The following is a 19,841-nucleotide window of genomic DNA, read 5'->3' as shown; positions in this document are numbered from 1 at the left end:
GAAATAAAGGACAAGAATAATAATCCAGCTAGAAAACACACTGAATCCTACCTACTACACAGCACAGGGAACTCTACTGCATACATATAGTAATGACCTATATGGAGAAAGAAGTTTTAAAAAGAGTGGATCTATGTGTATGCATAACTGATTCACTTTGCTGTACACCTGAAACTAACATAACATTGTAAATCAACTATACTCCAATAAAAATTAAAATAAAAAAACAAACAAAAAAAACCACACACTGAATGCAAAGCAGCCCCAGGAACCTCAGTGTCCGGAGTTCTGGAATCTTCACTCGGTAATGTGATCTGCTCCAGTTTCCTCTCTGCCAACACCATAGCTTGGTGTGTGGGTAACAACAGGGATCTGGAATCAGACCAACTATATTCAGTCTGGATTCAAATCGCAACTCTGCCACTTCCTAGCTGCATGCCAAGTTATTTCATCTGTGCCTTAGTGTCTCCTGTCTCTCAGAAACAGTTAATAATAATACCTATGTCATAGGATTGTTGTGAAGATTAAGTTAGTTAACGTAAGGAAGGTGTTCAACAAGTGTGGGCTTTTGTCGCCTTCTCTGTATCTCATGCCTCATGGCTCGTTATTATGCCATATCACCTTCCTGATTCATGATGACTTCAGCTTGCATTTGCCCTCTCGATGCCTTGTCATCTGTCTTTGTGTAATCTTGCACTGCTATTTATTTCATTTGCTCCATATTGGTTAGTTCTACGTTCCATGAAAGCATACAACAATCTCATGCTGGCTTAACAGATAATGAGATAGAGCTATATGTGTTGAATTGGAAAGATCTTGAAGGTATATTAATAGGCAGGTGAAGAAAAACATAAGAATATGTATAGTGTGCTCACATTTGTGTATTTTTGTGAAAGCAATGGAGAGACAGTGTGGGTATATAAATCATATACAGTTGACCCTTCAACAACTCAGGCGTTAGGGGTGCTGATCCCCTGTGCAGTCAAAAATCCAAGGATAACTTGGATTTGGTTTCACATCCCAGATTCAACCAACTGTGAATCGTGCAGTACTGTAGTACACATTTATTGAAAAAAAATCTACATAAAAGTGAACCTGCACAGTTCAAACCTGTGTTGTTTGAGGGTCAGCTGTGCATATATTTTTGAAAGGATATTGTGGTAGCAGGATAATGCCCCCCCCAAAATATGTCCTAATCCCAGAATCTCTGAATATGTTATGTTACATAGCAAAGGGAAATTAAACCTTCAAATGGAATTAATGTTGCTAATCAACTTTTTTTTCTTTTTAATTTAATTTTTGTTTTGTATTGGAGTATAGTTGACTTACAATGTTGTGTTAGTTTTAGGTGTACAGAAAAGTGGTTCAGTTATACATATACCACTCCTTTTTAGATTCTTTTCCCATATAGGTTATTACAGAATATTGAGTAGAGTTCCATGTGCTATACAGTAGGTCCTTGTTGATTATCTATTTTATACATAGTAGCATGTATATTCAACTGACATTTTTTAAAATTTATTTATTTATTTATTTTTGGCTGCTTTGGGTCTTTGTTGCTGTGTACGGGCTTTCTGTAGTTGCGGCGAGTGGGGCTACTCTTCGTTGAGGTGCACGGGCTTCTCGTTGTGGTGGCCTCTCGTTGCAGAGCACAGGCTCCAGGCATGCAAGCTTCAGTAGTTGTGGCACGTGGGCTCAGTTGTTGTGGCTCACGGGCTCTAGAGTGCAGCCTCAGTAGTCGTGGCACACAGGCTTAGTTGCTCCGCAGCACGTGGGATCCTCCTGGACCAGGGCTTGAACCCGTGTCCCCTGCACTGGCAGGCAGATTCTTAACCACTGCGCCACCAGGGAAGCCCCTCAACTGACTTTAAAATAGGGAGATTATGCTGGGTGATCTGGATAGGCCCAGTGTCACCACAAAAGTCCTTAAAAGTTTGAGAGGGAGGCAGGAGAGTCGGAATCGTGTGACATGAGAAGGACTCCACCTGCTGTTGCTGGCTTTGAAGACAGAAGAAGGGGCTACAAGCCAAGGATACAGGCAGCCTCTAGAAGCTGGAAAAGCAAGGACTCAGATACTTCTCTGGAGCCTCCAGAAGGAATGAAGCCCTGCCAGCACTTTGATTTTAGCCCAGTAAGAACCTTGGACTTCTGGCCTCTAGAACTGTAAGATTATAAATTTGTGTTGTTTAAGCCTCTAAGTTTGCAGTCATTTGTTACAGCACCCATAGAAAACTAATACAGATAAGCAAGAAATTGTTGATGAGGATTAGATCTGGGAAGTAGGCTCAGGAGGTCTGGATCTGGGGGAGTCTGGGGTAAAGAGGAACTCACTTGTTTATTGCCTCTCATTTTTCATTGACTGGATTTTTTACTATATACATACAAATGTTTAAAATAATCTTTGTCCCCCAAATAAAGAACCTTACCTATTGAACTATGTAACACCTCGTCATCCAGTTGATGATGATTGGCCCTGTCCTCAGGCCAATGGCTTTGGCCCCTGTGGGACTGTGGGCAGGCAGGCACTGTAATCGATACATTTAGAATGACTATTTTCCAAACCTCTTAGGATACTCAAGTCCATAAGAGTGGGACCCAGAGGCATGCACACGTGCTCTGCCTTCCTTTGCCAGCTCCCTGTGTCCAGAAGGCCATGGAATCATGACTTCTCGGGATGGTTTTTCTTAGGGTTGGAGAAAAGAAAGAGAAGAGAGGGCAGGTAGGTTCGCTAGACCTCAGTTTCCCCACAGGCTGTGGGCAACAGGATGTGTAACAGGAATGGGAATTGACATGGCAACTACTGCTTGATCACCTGCTGAGTTTTAAAGTAAAAAGTCTGTATATGTAATTAAAGACCACTCTCTCTCAGTCATTTTCACAAAATGTGCATTTGTTTTTATCTAGTTTTTCTCCACTTTGTGGATTCTTGTTTAGGTAAGGCCACTGCTCAGTTTGCTAAGAGTAGCTATCTGTTGTAAGAAAGACACAGTAACAAAGGCCTGGGAATACTAGCAAAGTTTCGTGGGGTTTTGGCAGAAATTGGTAAGTAATAATCAATTTTTGCTGCAGCCATAAAAGCATCTAAAATAAAATTCTTAAAACACTGGCAGTCATTTCTCTGCTTAACACAATTTAAAATAGTTCTCAGGGGTGGGGGGCGGGTGTGTGTGTGTGATGAATTGGGAGATTGGGATTGACATATATACACTAATATGTATAAAGTGGATAACTAATGAGAACCTGCTGTATAAATAAATAAAATAAAATTTAAAACTTCAAAAATAATAAAACATAAAATAAAATAATTCTCATTTCCTATGCTTCTGAAGACATTTCTTGCCTATAGAAAAGTAGCAAGCAACCTACCAAAAGCAGAACCCCTCTGCATTGTCCTTTACTGTTTTCTTTTCTTAATAAAAGCTTTCATATGCCATAAAATTCACTCCTTTAAAAGGCACAGTTCCATGGTTCTGGGGACTTCCCTGGCGGTCCAGCGGTTAAGACTCGCCCTTCCACTGCAGGAGGCGTGAGTTTGATCCCTGGTCAGGGAACTAAGGTCCCCCATGCTGTGTGGCGTGGCCAAAAAAATAAAAAGAAAAAAAGAAAAGGCACAATTCCATGGTTCTCACTATGTTCACAGAGTTGTACAACCACTACCACAGTCAATTTCAGAACATTTTCATCACCCCCCAAAAGAAAACCTGTCACCATTAGCAGTCACTCATTTCCTTACAGCCCTAGGCAAACACTGATCTACTTTCTGTCTCTATAGACTGGCCTACTCTGGACTTTTCATACAAATGGAATCATACAATTTGTGGTCTTTCTTGACTGGCTTCTACATTTTCATTTGAAGCCTGCAGCTAGCTGAAGACATGACAGAGAAATTTCAGTCAATGCAGGAAACTGACTGAAACTGGCAAGATTTGCTTTGAAATCAATACTTCCCCAAGAGAAGAACTATGGAACATTTTTTTTCAACAAACCTTAAAAATAATAAGAACTTCTGTTTATTATTATATTAGCACAACAGGGTACCTAATTTGATACTTAGTATGGAGTGGTCATCGCGTTTCACTAACTACGCAGGATTCTTTCCGTACAATAGATCATTGAATCCTCATAAGAAGCATTCCTGTTTACACCTGAGAAACCTGTAGGTCCGTGAGGCTTGGTCACGGATCATACACCTACAAAGTAGCAGAGCTGAATGTTTAATGAGTCCACGTGTCCCAGGCCCTACAATCCAGTGTATAGTGCCTGTTTATCCCCAAACCATGAAATTCCCATGATCTCATTTGTATCGGTCACATTTCTTAGTTGCAAATGGCAGTCCTGCCTCTAGCTGGATTAAGCAGAAAAGGGATTTATTAAAGGACGCTGGAAGTTTGGGGAGGGTGGAGAAAGTGGCTCAAGGTTGTTTCCGGGAACAATGCCTAAAACCACACTGAAGAACTGGGCTGGTGAAAGAAACACAAGAATGGCTGTGGCCACCATGCACTAGAAGCCAGGAACTTGAGTGCCACTGCCACCAACATTGACACCACTTCGGGGCCAGCAGCTCCACCTGGCAGCCACTGCCTTCCTGCACCAGCCAAGTGGAACTTTCACAGAGAACCAACGCATTTCCTCCCATGCCTCATTCTGAACACGTCTCCCAAGGACAAGTCCTGTTGACAGTCTAGGTCAGGCACCCATTTCTGAGCATATTTAAATGAACTAGGATTTTCTCTCCTGCCAAGACCAACTTCAAAGGTCTGACTTCCTGTGCTAAGAACCACATCCTCCCCAGATGAATGACAGATGCCATCATCAATATGGGTGGACTATTTGGAAGATGATGGGCAACCAAAAGTACAACAATTGTCTACTATCCATTTAAGCAAAGCTCACTGGGAATCTTGGGGCTCGGCTGGGCCAATCATGGCGTAAACTGTGGTTGAATGGAGGAGCTGAGAGGATGAGGCCATGGAACCAGATTCCCCTGCAGGATAAAGCCACAGAGAGCACAGAGGTCCAGCTATAAATGCCAAAGCCAAGTTGCCACTGGACCATATGCTCCTCAATACAAGGTCCTCTAGGTGCACCAGGAAAGACCTCCCATCCCCTACACACACAACTGTGAGTAGGTCTCTTGTAACAATCTTAATCTTACTGGAGTGTATTCAGATGTTATCTGTCCTGTTGAAACCTTCAGGTAGGATCTGCCACTTAGTGGGGCTGGGGGGACATCAATCACCTAGGGACCTTTGAAATCAGTCTTGGCAGTAAAGGAAGTCCCTTAAGACAGCAGTCCCCAACCTTTCTGACACCAGGGACCGGTTTTGTGGAAGACAAGTTTTCCATGGACTGGGGCGGGGGTGGGGGGGGAGGGGATGGTTCAGGGCTCAGGCGGTAATGTGAGCAATGGGGAGCAGTGGGGAGCGGTGGGGAGCGATGGGGAGCGGTGGGGAGTGGTGGGGAGCGGTGGGGAGAGATGGGGAGCAGTGGGGAGAGATGGGGAGAGATGGGGAGCAGTGGGGAGCGATGGCGAGAGATGGGGAGCGGTGGGGCGCGGTGGGGAGAGATGGGGAGCGGTGGGGAGCGGTGGGGAGAGATGGGGAGCGGTGGGGAGCGATGGGGAGCGGTGGGGAGCGGTGGGGAGAGATGGGGAGCGGTGGGGAGTGATGGGGAGCAGTGGGGAGCGGTGGGGAGAGATGGGGAGTGGTGGGGAGCGGTGGGGAGCGGTAGGGAGTGGTGGGGAGCGGCAGATGAAGCTTCGCTCGCTCGCCCGCTGCTCACCTCCTGCTGTGCAGCCCGGTTCCTAACAGACCTCGGACCGCTACTGGTCCGCAGTCTGGGGGTTGGGGACCCCTCCCTTAAGACCTTACTTTCCTAGGCTAGATTTGGGGGAGGAGAGGCGTGCTGAGGGCACTTGAGGGCCCTGCCAAAAGTGGAAGAGGGGTGTGCTCTTACCCTCCCCAGCAGGCTGGGGACTGGGCTCAGAGGCAACTTGGAGAGGGTCACAAGCTGTATCATCCCATCCTAGGGACTGTCTTCCTTCCTTTTCTGTCATCCCTGAGCCTTGAGGAAAGCTGTGTTTGCATGTTCCAGTCTGGTCTCAGCCAGGCAAGAGGTATTATGACAACACCTCTGGGTCTGCCCTTAGGCCAGAGAAGGAGAGGAAGCCCAGTACCCCCGCCCAGCCCCCGCCCCTGGAGCTGGGTCGCAGTGGTAGCAGGAATACCAAGCAAAGTGAGTATCTGAGGGCTACATGTGGGGGTGAGGCATCCTTTTGCTGCACCCCACCCCAGTTACTGATTTCTGAGAATCCAGATGGTGGAATGGTGGATTGCCTTGCAGGACTTCAGTAACTGTATGTTGAATGAACAGAACTTTGTCGAAAAGGAAAATCAGTACTTCTAGGAACAGGCAAATCAGCATGAGTTGTGCCTGGGAGGTACTGGAAATGTCCCAGAAGGTGGCTGAGGCCCAGGGATGGGGACTCAGGCAGCTGGTAGCAGGGAAGTATGGCCCCAGCCATACAGACAACGTTACAGGGGACTCCCATCTCTAGGAGGGGTACCCCCAAGAGCAGGGCTATATCCTGGGAGCACGATGAAGAAAATGAATGATAATGTAGTAGTTCTATCAAGGAACTTAAAACTATAGTCCTGAGGGACCAGACTACTGACTGAGGCCGAACCTCAGGCACACAGAACAAGGACACAGCTCAGAGATAAAAGCCTGTGATCTGTGATCTGAGGATCTATCCTCAAGCTGTTGGGTCACCAACATCCATGAGATGTTACGGAAAAACTGGAACAAACTTTTTGGCTAACCCAATACATCAAAACAGATGTAAGTGTCAGATTCCAATTCCACAAACTCCAATGAACCGGCCCAAATCTTTTTTTCTGGCCTGGCACTTAGTTATTTAAATAAGTGAATCTGTTTTTACATAGGCAAACTTGCCTTCTTAACAAGAATAGTCAAAAAAAAAATAGGTCATGTCTCAGTCAGTTTTAACATTATCCATAAAAAAGATAAAAAAGATTAACTTAGATGGCCAGGCAAAAATATGCTTTTTATTACTATTAGTTGTTTATAGAACAATCATTAAAATTAACTTTATTAATTAACCTTATTAACTTTATTAATATAGACAACATTTACAAACATAAAGTGTGCTGTGCTGAAATTAGGAATTACTGGAGTTTTCTGATAACTTTGCATTCTCATTATCTAATAGCAAAAATGGTTTTATTCATATATGTTGCTGCAATGTAATTAGGTATCATATATCTAATTCTAATATTCAACAAGATTCACAGAATCATAGCCTTCTAAAATGTTTTGGAACTATAGCTTTTACTAGAAACTTATTTCACACTGTTCACAATTGTATTTAGAATAATATATCATTGCAGAAGCTAATGATAACTCATTCCATAATCACATATGCCAATTAATGCCCCATCAGGTAAGCAGAAAGGTCTGAAATTTCCTTTTGAAGATGTAATTTTATTTAACTATCACACGCTTTACAAAATAACTTGTTCTTCCAAAATCAGAGGGGCAAGTGACATGCTTCTGAGGCCCTTCCATAGTACAGCGCTCCAAATTAAATAAGGAAACAGACCTGCTCCTTTTGACAACTCTCCATTATCCTCTAGTTGCCCCATTCTGTGAATAGGCATTTACACAAACCTAAAGAAGTCAGGTCTTTCTGAAAGTGGTTGGGACACAATCTCATGGATGTCAATCTCCTGTCATTTGCCAAAGGTGCAAGTGGGTACCTTATCTTTTTTTATTAAAGGGTTCCTAAGACAGGAAATTGGATCCCTAAGACAGTAAACTGAGATTTTCATATCACTGAAAAAGCCTCTGAGAAGTTTGATCCATAACAAAGAGAGCCTTCAGGTAGGTTTATGTAAACCTAACATTTCAACTCTGATTAGAGATGAAGCCAAAAGTGAAATCTTGTTTCCATTGAGCCCAAGGATTTTTTTTCCCCACCTCTGAAAGGTCAGAAAATACTTTCAAAACTCTTTAAAAGTGGACATTGGAGTCTATTTCTAGAATAGCTAAATCAGCTAGCTTGGCTGATGGATCTGTGCTGCTAATGGCTCATGAAGTTAGGCAGGAAAAAGTACAACCAAGATAGTTGGTGGTTTCTTTATTCAGTACCCAGAGAGAAGGGCTTTATAAAAAAGAGAGTGTCATAAATCCACTAGGGTAATTTTCTGATCTTAACATTTCCAACCATATAGAGAATGTCCCAAAAGTCTTAGAAAAATGTGTGCTTTAATAACCTCAGGTGTATAAATGCAGCAAACCTGTGAAAAACATACATCATTTGGAGGTTTAGTTGCCTACATTCCATACTTCTTTCATTTTGTGACCTTTCATGATACATTCTTAGTTGTTGTTGAAGTACCTATGTTTGCAGATGGCAAACAACAAATGTTTTTAACTTATTAGAGTTTAAAACTGCATTAAGACTTTGGAATCCCTTTATGATTCCCAGCCTGAGTCCCTATCCTAACTCCTTTCACCTGATGACCGACATTTACGCTCTGAAATGTATTAAATTGTTTCCTTAAAAGTAAGTTCTCCTCTTGTTTTGCCATATCCTCAGAGCAAAGCTGGTTGAATATTTCTCTGACTTAGTTTCTTACAGCTCTCTCATCTACACATCACTGGAGGTGTGACTTGTTTTGTGAAAAGTACAGAGGCACACAGTTCTCAGACTCTTGTGTTATAGAAAGAAATCTCAGCCTCTATGTGTGATGTCAGTACTACTAAAAATGATTGGGGGCAGTTCTGTGAACGAGATGGTCATATTTTAATAAATTGCCACACATTCATCCAGTTAAAGAATCCTGTCTTGACTCCAGGTGTTTCCTCTCCTTCTCCCTGATCAAAGTTATTTGGCTTTTTATCTGTGACTTCTTGTGTTTTTATAAGGGTCTCATATATTTCCTGGGCTCTGGCAATTTCTTTCTGTGCATCAAAATGGACTTTTTGCCTGGTCAGAAGGGGAACAATTAAATTAAAGTCATTAATTCGCTTGTTTAGTTTTTTGATGTTTTCTTGAAACTGCTCACAAACTTGGTTCCACTGTTTCTCTTCAGTTGGTGTCATTGGATTCCCAAGTTTTTTCCTTGACACTAAAATTGCCTCTCTGAGTTGATCAATAGTATCCTTTATTTCCTTTTGCATTAGGATCCATTCTGGTTGGTATCCATTATCTATCAATATTCTGTTCAGGTTGTGAGTCATGGGATCAATATATGAACAGCCAGAAAATTTTTTTAGAGGTTTTCCTTTCCCACTGAGATTGTCAAAGTCTCCTTTTGCCATTGATTCCTGAATGAGATCCTCCACCAAACGTTCTATTGCTTGAGTTATCTTTTGTTCCTTACTGTGTCTTACATCTTTAACAGTTACACTATCGGTGAAATACTGGCTTTGCAGTTTCTGCTTTTGGAATTCCATCACTTGCTCAGTTGCACGGTCTGCTCTAAATTGCCTATACTGCTTCTCTCGTTGACTTGGAGTCCCAAAACCAATACCCTCAAAACTTAAATAATGCCGGTGCTGGGGTGTGTTATGTTTGAATTTTTTTTCTTCTTCTTCTGTTTCTTCAACTTTACTCTGTCTGCCATTTGTTTGTTCTATCACGTGGGAAAGCACCTTCCTATAAGCTTCTTCGATCCTTATAAATGTTGCAGAATCAGCAGTATTAGAGCCACCATCTGGATGGTATTGCTTGGCAAGCTTATGAAAAGATTCTCTGACGTCATCTGCAGAGCATCCTTCATCCAGATTCAGCAGCCTATAATATTCTCTCATCTTCTTTTTGGATTTATGAGTTGACATCATTCTAGTTCTAATGACACCAAGATATGGACCCATTTTCATTCGATTAGGAATCACTGAAGCATTTATCAGATGAGATCTTAAGATTTGAGCCATCATCACATACACTGTGTTCATTATTGTACCCAGAGTTCTTCCTAGCAATGATCTATAAAATGACAACAAATATAGGGTGAAGACAGTTGTATTATCAGCTAAATTCATATTTTCAGCAATAAGGATTAAATTACAGTACAACAAGGGGTAGTTCTTTCTAATGCTGCTGCCAAAATTCTTGTAGCTATATTTCATTTATGTTAGCAGAGAAATGGAAGTTGATGATGCTTTGCATTAACATATTGTGATATAATCTGGATTCCACTCCTCACTAACTAACCACAGAATTTTAGAGCTGGCAAGTTCTGAGAGATCATCTAGTCCAATCTTCTCATTTTGTGAGAAAATGTAGGCCCAGAAGGTTAAGCAACATAACCAAGTCCCACAGCAAGTTGTAAGCAAAATGGTTAGGGTTAGGGCACAATAAGCCCCTTGCTTAATTGTCTGTATCCCCAGCAGATTATAAACTTCATTGGCATCACCATTTCTTTAGTTAGTGAGTGTATCATTGTCTTTATCATCCCAAAGAGTCCTGTCATGAGAAGACATACGTGAAACAATCAGAGAACATGACAAAGTATGTACCTAGTCTGACACTAAATTGAATAGAATCAAGTGTCCAAAAGACTTTAAGCTCTACAGCTTGTTAGGAAGGAGCTATCTGCTGCATGCCGAAAAACCAAGATGAAAGGTGAGGCCTCCCAATACGTTAGCTATTATTTTTAAAATGCACGGTATAGGGCTTCCCTGGGCTTCCCTGGTGGCGCAGTGGTTAAGAATCCGCCTGCCAATGCAAGGGACACGGGTTCGAGCCCTGGTCCGCGAAGATCCCACATGCTGCGGAGCAACTAAGCCCGTGCACCGCAACTACTGAGCCCACGAGCCACAACTACTGAGCCCACGTGCCACACTACTGAAGCCTGCGCACCTAGAGCCCGTGCTGTGCAACAAGAGAAGCCACCGCAATGAGAGGCCCGTGCACTGCAACCAAGAGTAGCCCCCGCTCTCCACAACTAGAGAACGCCTGCAGGCAGCAACGAACACCCAACACAGCCAAAAATAAATAAATTTATTTTTTTTTAAAAAGCACGGTATAGTAGAGGAGAAAGTCTTGTACACAGATAATGGCAGTTGAAATGCTGGAAGTGGTTTAACTGAAAACAGGATTTTGATGTATAAACGCTAAAACTGAGCTCCTGGGGACTCCAATTTTCCGGACAATTGGGGTCTGGGAGTTTCAGAGTTGATTGGGATGGTAGTGATTGTGCGAACTGTGGCCGCCGCGGGGGAGTGGTCAGTCCCAACCCGGGACACGCCCCGCCCCGCCCCGCCCCGCCCCCTACTCACCTCAGATGCTGGGCAGGGTCTCAGAGGCTCCCGCCCCCAAGCTACGCCTGTGCGCATGCGTGGGCGCTGGGCCCTTGACTCCTCAGGCTTCCCCGCGGTGGCCGTGGGCAAGTGTCTCCGCTGGACTAGACCACCTGCGTTTTACACTGAGGGAACCCTCGGGGTGCGGAGGGCAGTATTATACCTAAGAGGAACAGATGTCCTACCTTATCAGGGAACCCCAGAATCTCTTTTAAGACGAACTCTTCCCAAGAGGACACGAGCAGGACATTTCCAGATGATACGCCCCGCCCCAGACAATCTGCTCCGCCTCCGCCCCCACCTCGAGTGGGAGGTGGATCGATCGACGGGGATTCTGGGAGCTGTAGTTTGGCGGGAAGGGCGGCGCGCGCAGAACTGCGCGCCTGCGCCTGCGTCTGCCAAGAGGAAGGCGTGGGGAGAGCCGGGCTCCGAGAAGGTCGCCGTGGAGGTGGTGAAGACATATAGGAGTTATCGTAGGCGAATGTAGGTTGGGATCATTCGAATCCTAGTGGATCGGAGGGCAGTGGCCCTCGGTAAATTGTTTTTTGAGGAGGGGAAGACAAGTCCGTTTCCCCGAACAGGACCTGAACAGCCTTTTCGGGTCTGCAGCCGGGGACACCAGCTCAGAGACGAGGAAACTACCCAGCCCAGAAAGATCTAGCTCACCCGGGTTAGAAACCTAGTCTTTCATTAGTTCAAGAACGTAGTGAGCAGCTCACTCTGCCTGGCGTTGGTAGGGCGTAAGCACAGTCGAAGACAATTAAATTAGGTGTTTCCTGGCTTTAAGTTCAGCCACTATCATGGGGGTTTACTTTTCCCCCTACTGTACGAGGAGATAATTGTAAAAAAAGAAAGAAGAGGGCTTCCCTGGTGGCGCAGTGATTGAGAGTCCGCCTGCCAATGCAGGGGACACGGGTTCGTGCCCTGGTCCGGGAAGATCCCACATGCCGCAGAGCGGCTGGGCCCGTGAGCCGTGGCCGCTGAGCCTGCGCGTCCGGAGCCTGTGCTCCGTAGCGGGAGAGGCCACAGCAGTGAGGGGCCCGCGTATCGCAAAAAAAAAAAAAAAAAAGAAAGAAGAAAGAAAGCGGCAGAAACTTGGGGAGTCAGACCTGAGTTGAAAATCCTGTTGCTTACACTTGCCTTTTTTCTGTGTCTGTTTATCTGTAAAATGAAGGTACCAACAAATGGTAAAGTGTATTTAGCAGTTACTTTTGGCCAGGCACTGTGCTAAATGCTCGATGTATAGTCTTTTCAAATCCTTACAACAGACCTGTGAGGTACTTGCTATTGTTTTCCCCATTTTACTGATGATGAAATAATAATTGCATCGAACTCACTTTTTGTGAGAATTACACAATGTACGTAAGCCACTTTGCACAATGCCTGGCACATTAAATATTTTTGTTATGATTGTGTCTCCTAAAAGAAACCAGAAATAGGTACTAGCCTAGAAAGGCTTCTGAGTTATAGACAGTGTAATTATTTGTTACCTTCTATGTAGGTGTGCAGAAAATAAATTCTTATTCAGAAGTATTTCCTTATAAGCAAACAATGAGCACAGAAGAACTCCTGTGCGAAAGAAAATGTTTCTTATACAAGTGTTAACTCTTCTAGCCAACATTTTAAACAAAGCTATAAAAGGGTAAAAAAACACAAACACAGTTTTAGAAACTACCCGTACTTATATAGCACTTTGCATTTTACAATGCACTCATCACAAATGCCATTTTGATGTTCGCATCTTATAAGTAACTATACTTTAACCGCAAGCAGTTAAGTGACTTGGTTAAGTGACTAGACTCTGTAAGTTACTGGGACTCTAAGTCCATTTCTGTTTTCAGAATGTCAGTTCTATAGTGTGATTCTGTACATGTAGAAGGTGAATTGGAGTCAGCTGAGTTATCAGTAAAGCATGCTTTCAGCTGCAAAGTGTAAATTAGCTAACTGACTTGGGGGATTATTTTTCTTATTTATATGAAATGGTGGAGGTAGGCAGTTTCTGGTATTGGTTCAGCTACCAAGAGTTGCTTTACCATTTTCTCTCTTTCTCCATGTATGTATTTCTTTCTGAACTATTTAAAAGTAATTGCATATATTATGTTCCTTTACCCAAAAGTACTTCTGTATTTAAAAGTAATTGCATATATTATGTTCCTTTACCCCAAAGTACTTCAGTATTTAAAAGTAATTATGTTTTACGTCCCTTTACTCTAAAGTACTTAAGTATTTGTTTCCTCAAAACAAGGGCGTTCTCTTACATCATCCTAGCACTGTTATCAAATTCAGCAGATTTAACATAGATACAATATTATTATTTATTTATTTTGGCCATGCCACATGGCTTGTGGGATCTGGGATCTTAGTTTCCCTCACCAGGGATGGAACCAGTGCCCCCTTCAGTGGAAGCGCAGAACCCTAACAACTGGACTGCCGGGGAATCCCTAACCCATGGACTTTTAAGTCAGCAGGTCTTCCTCAGTTTAGTTATGGGCAGAAAGAGTCCACCGTTTGAAAATATAGTTCTCATTAAAACAGAAAAAAAACAAATAAAAGAATTAAGATATAGTTCTTTTCTTTCTTTTTTTTTTTTTTTTTTGGCTGTGTTGGGTCTTTGTTGCTGCCTGTGGGCTTTCTCTAGTTGCGGCAAGTGGGCTTCTCATTGCAGTGGCTTCTCTAGTTGCGGAGCACGGGCTCTAGGCATGCAGGCTTCAGTAGTTGTGGCTATGTGGGATCTTCCCGGACCAGGGCTCGAACCCGTGTCCCCTACATTGGCAGGCAGATTCTTAACCACTGGACCACCAGTGAAGTCCTAGTTCTTTTCCTTGTAGAAGTTGCGTGCATACTCTGTAGTCAACAGTCCTAAAGATTATAAGATGTGATCAGAGGATCAAATTTAGAGTCAGAACCAAAAACGTAGGTTGACTAGCATTTTTTTTTTTTTTTTTTTTGGCTGTGCCGCTTGTTGGCAGTTCCCTCGGCCAGGGATTGAACCCAGGCCACGGTGAAAACGCCGAATCCTAACCACTAAACCACCAGGGAATTCCTGGTTGACTAGCATTTTTTGTTTGTTTGTTTTTGTTTTTTTCTGCAGTACGAGGGCCTCTCACTGTTGTGGCCTCTCCCGTTGCGGAGGCACAGGCTCTGGACGCGCAGGCTCAGCGGCCATGGCGCACGGGCCCAGCCACTCCGCAGCATGTGGGATCTTCGCGGACCGGGGCACGAACCCGTGTCCCCTGCATCGGCAAGCGAACTCTCAACCACTGCGCCACCAGGGAAGCCCGGACTAGCGTTTTTAATGTGATCATGCTACCTCGCTTATTTAAACTACATAGACTATTTTTTTAAAGATTTATTTATTATTTATTTTACTTATTTTTGGCTGCATCAGGTCCAAGTTGTGGCATGCGGGATCTTCACTGAGGCATGCGGGATCTTTTGTTGTGGCGCGCAGGCTCTTCATTATAGTAAGTGGGCTTCTCTCTAGTGGTGGCGTGCGCCTTTTCTCTCTCTAGTTGTGGCGCGCAGTCTCTTCATTATAGTAAGTGGGCTTCTCTCTAGTGGTGGCGTGCGCCTTTTCTCTCTCTAGTTGTGGCGCGCAGTCTCTTCATTATAGTAAGTGGGCTTCTCTCTAGTGGTGGCGTGCGCCTTTTCTCTCTCTAGTTGTGGCGCGCAGGTTTCAGGGTACGTGGGCTCTGTAGTCTGCAGCACATGGGCTCTAGTTGAGGCACATGAGCTCAGTAGTTGTGGCGCGCGGGCTTAGTTGCCCCGCAGCATGTGGGATCTTAGTTCCCTAACCAGGGATCAAACCCGCATCCTTGCATTGTAAGGCAGATTCTTTACCACTGGACCACCAGGGAAGTACTTCCACAGACTTTTAAGAGCCTGTTCATTTTCTATATAAAATTGTTAACCACTTTAAGGTTATGTCATGATTCAAATCAACATGCTTGAGCCTCAATCTATTACTTTCCACAAAGTCTAATTATTACCTCTGGTTTGTCAGCTGGGTTGTAGTATAATCTTACACATAAGGGCTGGTTTTAAATTAAAGTGTGTTGGATTAGATGTGTGCGACATTTCCTAGTCTGGAACATCTTTTTCATAATTCCATGCTCTCAGAATAGAGTTGAGCATTTTGAAACAAATTTCCCCATAAACAAGGGAGGGTAGAGAATTGGCATGAATTTAGTTAGCACACCAAAACTTAATCATTAATTCTGTTTCTGAGTGGGTGGGAAATAGATGTGTGATATTTTTAAAAAGTTACCAGAGGGCTTCCCTGGTGGCGCAGTGGTTGAGAGTCCGCCTGCCGATGCAGGGGACACGGGTTCGTGCCCCTATCCCGGAAGATCCCACATGCCGCGTAGCGGCTGGGCCCGCGAGCCATGGCCGCGGAGCCTGTGTGTCCGGAGCCTGTGCTCCGCAACGGGAGAGGCCACAGCAGTGAGAGGCCCGCGTACAGCAAAAAAAAAAAAAAAAAGTTACCAGAAAACAAATTTTCTTACCTTATAGTTATATTAAATACTTCACTGAGCTACTGCAAGAAGCATGGCACTACAAAAGTAACCTCTTTTCTCTTTGTACTCTCAGATGTAGTTTCACACTTTGACTAAAGCAAGTGAGGGCTCGAGACTTCCCTGGTGGTCCAGTGGTTAAGTCTCCGAGATGCCAATGCAGGAGGCCCAGATTCGATCCCTGGTCAGGGAACTAGATCCCACGTGCATGCTGCAACTAAGAAGTCTTCATGCTGTAACTAAAGATCCCGCATGCCGCAACGGAGATGCCACACCTAAGACCTGCTGCAGCCAAAATAAATAAATATTAAAAAAAGAAAATAAAGCAAGTGAGGACTCTGTTTTAATCCATCTGTTTCTTTTTTCCCCCTTTCTTTCATTTGCTGGTTCTGTGGTAACTGCAAAGAAGTTGATTTATTTCCAATAAGTTGTGGTGCCATAGTAACCAAAATCACACTCCCCTGAAGATTGATTTATGGTTCCATCTGCATCCTAAAATCACATATTTTTCAGTGATGTTTGCGAATCTTATATTCTGAAGCTACAATTCCCAGAAGCACTATGAAATATGCTTCTCAGTTCATTCACTATGAAATATGATTCATCTCAATTCATTTTTTTGTTTATTTTATTGAAATAGAGTTCAGGTACAGTGTTATGTTAGTTTGAGTATATTAATTCATTTTTTACTCTATTTGATCAAGGAAGAGTTGGCTGTAGACAGTGTCAGCTTTAAAAGAAAGACAGGGGCTTCCCTGGTGGTGCAGTGGTTGAGAGTCCGCCTGCCAATGCAGGGGATGTGGGTTCGTGCCCCGGTCCTGGAGGATCCCACATGCCACGGAGCGGCCGGGCCCGTGAGCCATGGCCGCTGGGCCTGTGCATCCGGAGCCTGTGTGCCGCAACGGGAGAGGCCACAACAGTGAGAGGCCTGCGTACCGCAAAAAAAAAAAAAAAAAAAGAAAGACAACGAGGGAATTCCCTGGTGGCCTGATGGTTAGGTTTCAGTGCTTTCACTGCAGAGGCCTGGGTTTTATCTCTGGTCCAGCCTGCTGCACTGTGTGGCCCAAATTTTTTTTAAAAGGCAGTAGATTAACTTAATTAGCATAACAAAGACCTAAAGTCTAGGCGGGTTGGGAAAGGTACCCTGGAAAAGAGGAGATTAACACTCATTTAGATATTTTTCCGTTTTCCCTCTTCGCAGGTGGGTTACCCAGTTATTGAACCATTCTAAGGTGGTCAGTAAGGGCCACACGCAGGATTTGTGGACATTTGCTAATGGAAAACTGCCTTCCCCAACCCAGGATGCCAGTTTCCATTTTTGGTATCGAGTTAACATGGTGATTTATTGTCATTTGAGCCTGAATTATCTGGATTTGACTGGTGCTGATCTCCAGTGCTTTCTGTTCCTTGAAACTATGAATAATGTATATACCTCAGTCTACTTGCAGGCTACTAATGGGGAAACAAATGCACATCAGCTGCCTGAGAATCAAGATTTGAATTGATTCCAACCCATATTATATTTACCCAACCTGTTTATCAACATCACTGCTTTACAGCACAACACTATGTTTTTCTCATCCTTCAAAATTTGTTTCCAGCTTTATTGAGGTATAATTGACAAAAATTGTGTACATGTAAGGTGCACAACTTGATAATTTCGTATATGTATAATTGTGAAATAATCATCACAACCATGCTAATTAACAAACTAACATATCATCACCTCACATAGTTACCGTTTTCTTTTTCTTTTCTTTCTTTCCTTTTTTGAGGTCCCAACTGCATGGTGGAAAGCCTCCATCAATCCTTGGGAAAACTGGGACTTCATTTATAGGTAAAGAATTTTTATCTGAAGTTAAGATCCATTACGTTCTTTTTTCTCTTATGCATTGTGTTTGTTCAACAATTAAAGTCCTGTGTGATCTGAATTCCCCTGGTATGTACTACCATGTACATTCATTATCTTTGGCTTTAAACATTTTGGCTCTGATGTGTCTGGATGTGAATCTTTTTGAGTTTATCCTGCTTGGAGTTCATGGAGCTTCTTGGATGATAAATGAATGTTTTTCCATAAAATTTGGGATGTTCTCAGCCATTATTTCTTCAATTGTTTTTCTCATCCCTTTCTCTCCTTCTGACACCCCCATTATGCATTTGATGGTGTATTTAATGGTGTCAGATTTTTCTGAGGCTCTGTTTATTTTTCTTCATTCTTTTTTCTCTCTGTTCCTCAGGTTGGATAATCTCTATTTGATCTATCTTCAAGTTCACCATTTCTTCTGCCAGCTCAAATCTACTACTGAGGGGACTTCCCTGGTGGTCCATTGGTAACGAATCCGCTTTCCAATGCAGGGGACTCGGGTTCAATCCCTGGTTGGGGAACTAAGATCCCACATGCTGCAGGGCAACTACCGAGCCCATGCGCTCTAGAGCCCACATGCTGCAGCTACTGAGCCCTCACGCTCTGGAGCCCATGAACCACAACTAGAGAGAAATCCGTGAGCCACAACAAAGAGCCTGTGTGCCACAACAAAAGATCCCGCATGCCACAACTAAGACCCAACACAACCTAATAAATAAAATTAATTAATTAATTAAAAATATAAAAATAAAAAATAAAAACTTAAACCCCCAAATCTATCGAGTCCCTCTAGTGAAGTTTTCATTTCAAATGTTATATTTTTTAACTTCAGAATTTCTATTTGAATCTTTTAAAATAATTTCTATCTCTTTATTAATATTCTGTATTTGATGAGACAGTTTCATGATACTGTCTTTTAATTCTTTTTTAAAAATATTTATTTATTTAGGCTGTGCCAGGTCTTAGCTGTGGCACGTGGGATCTTTGTTGTGGCATGTGGTATCTTTAGTTGCAGCATATGGACTTACCCACTGGACCACCAGGGAAGTCCCCCTGTCTTTTAATTCTTTGTACATATTTATAATGGCTGCTTTGAAGTCTTTACAAAGTGTACCATTCAGGCCCCTTCAAAGGCAGTTTTTATTACCTACTTTTTTTCCTGTATATGGGTCACACTTTCCTATTTTTTGCATGTCTTGTAATTTTTTGTTGAAAATTTGACATTTTCTGTAATATATTGTAGCAACTTTGGATACTGATTTCCCCCCTCTAAAGGTGGTTGTTATTTGCTTTGTTGTGTGTCTAGTGACTTGGCTGAACTAATTCTGCCAAGTCTATTTCTCCACAATGTGTAGCCTCTGATATTCTTGCTCAGACTTTCCCCTCTTGCTTTTCTGTTTTAACATGGCTATTTAGGGGTTGCCTCTGCATGGGAATAAGACACTTATTGGGCAAAGGTTGTGCTTAAGCCCTCCTAGCCCGTTAGATTTTTGCTCTTTACCATTGTATGTGTGTGTGGCTATCATGGTTCAGGGAATTTATGTTTTTGCCTCACGTTCAGCCAGGGAATAGTAACTTGGAGGTTTCCTCTCTCATCGTTCCTGAAAGGGCACAGCCTTGGGCATGCACACAGTTTTCAGACTGCCAGGGATGAGTATGGTATTTTTAGGCCTGGCTTCCTAGAAGTTTCTTCTGGGTCAGAGTAGCTTATTGGTGAACCAATGTTAGTAAGAGATTGTGTTTAAGCCCCTTGTGCCAGTGAGGCTTCTGCCCTGTATGGGCAGTTCTGTGTGTAGGTTGGGGAACACTTTCAAGTTTGCTCATGTCCTGCTCTGCTTGCTCCTGAGTAGGTGCAACCTACTGTGTGCACATGACTTTCCCAAACTCAGAGTTGACTAGATTCCAGGAGGGCTCTTCTTGGTCGTCTCTTTCCCTGATTAACTCCTTGCTTTGCCATTGTGTCCTGACAGATCTATTCAAGTGAAGCAGAGTGTTAAGTACATGTTCCCTGGATCCATACTGCCTTTGTTCAAATCTTGGATATGCCTAGCACTCGCTGAATGTTCTTGGGCAAGTGACCTAACTCCTCTGTGCCTCAGTTTCCTCATTTATAAAAAGGGAGTGATGATGGTATC

At 43.3% G+C, this 19,841-nt stretch overlaps 1 protein-coding gene and 1 long non-coding RNA gene across 5 annotated transcripts in view; one reads left to right on the top strand and one right to left on the bottom strand.

The window, feature by feature from the left end:
- Window positions 1–7,195: 7,195 nt before the first annotated feature.
- Window positions 7,196–11,595, bottom strand: DNAJC28 (DnaJ heat shock protein family (Hsp40) member C28). Of its 2 annotated transcripts, none has more exons than XM_081234973.1 (2): window positions 11,308–11,595; window positions 7,196–10,012 (listed from the first exon to the last, which is right to left on the bottom strand). In XM_081234973.1, the coding sequence occupies exon 2, from the start codon at window positions 9,979–9,981 to the stop codon at window positions 8,821–8,823; it is 1,161 nt and encodes a 386-aa protein (XP_081091099.1). In that variant the 5' UTR covers window positions 9,982–10,012; window positions 11,308–11,595; the 3' UTR covers window positions 7,196–8,820. The 2 variants fall into 2 exon arrangements, with proteins under 2 accessions (XP_081091099.1, XP_081091100.1); XM_081234974.1 differs by having other exon boundaries at window positions 11,514–11,587.
- A 140-nt stretch (window positions 11,596–11,735) lies between these two features.
- LOC308617695 overlaps window positions 11,736–19,841 on the top strand; it is a 31,043-nt gene continuing 22,937 nt past the window's right edge. For 2 of the 3 annotated variants that reach the window (XR_014015909.1, XR_014015910.1), the window contains exons 1-3: window positions 11,736–11,811; window positions 17,291–17,453; window positions 17,618–17,679. This is a non-coding gene — a long non-coding RNA (uncharacterized lncRNA). Of the gene's footprint in view, window positions 11,812–17,290; window positions 17,454–17,617; window positions 17,680–18,079; window positions 18,472–19,841 lie in introns of those variants that run through there. The other variant, XR_014015911.1, reaches the window with a different exon arrangement.

Source organism: Mesoplodon bidens, assembly GCF_964165515.1.
Source record: "Mesoplodon bidens genome assembly, chromosome: 5".
NCBI lineage: Eukaryota > Metazoa > Chordata > Mammalia > Artiodactyla > Ziphiidae > Mesoplodon > Mesoplodon bidens.
This window is presented reverse-complemented; position numbering and strand designations above follow the sequence as displayed.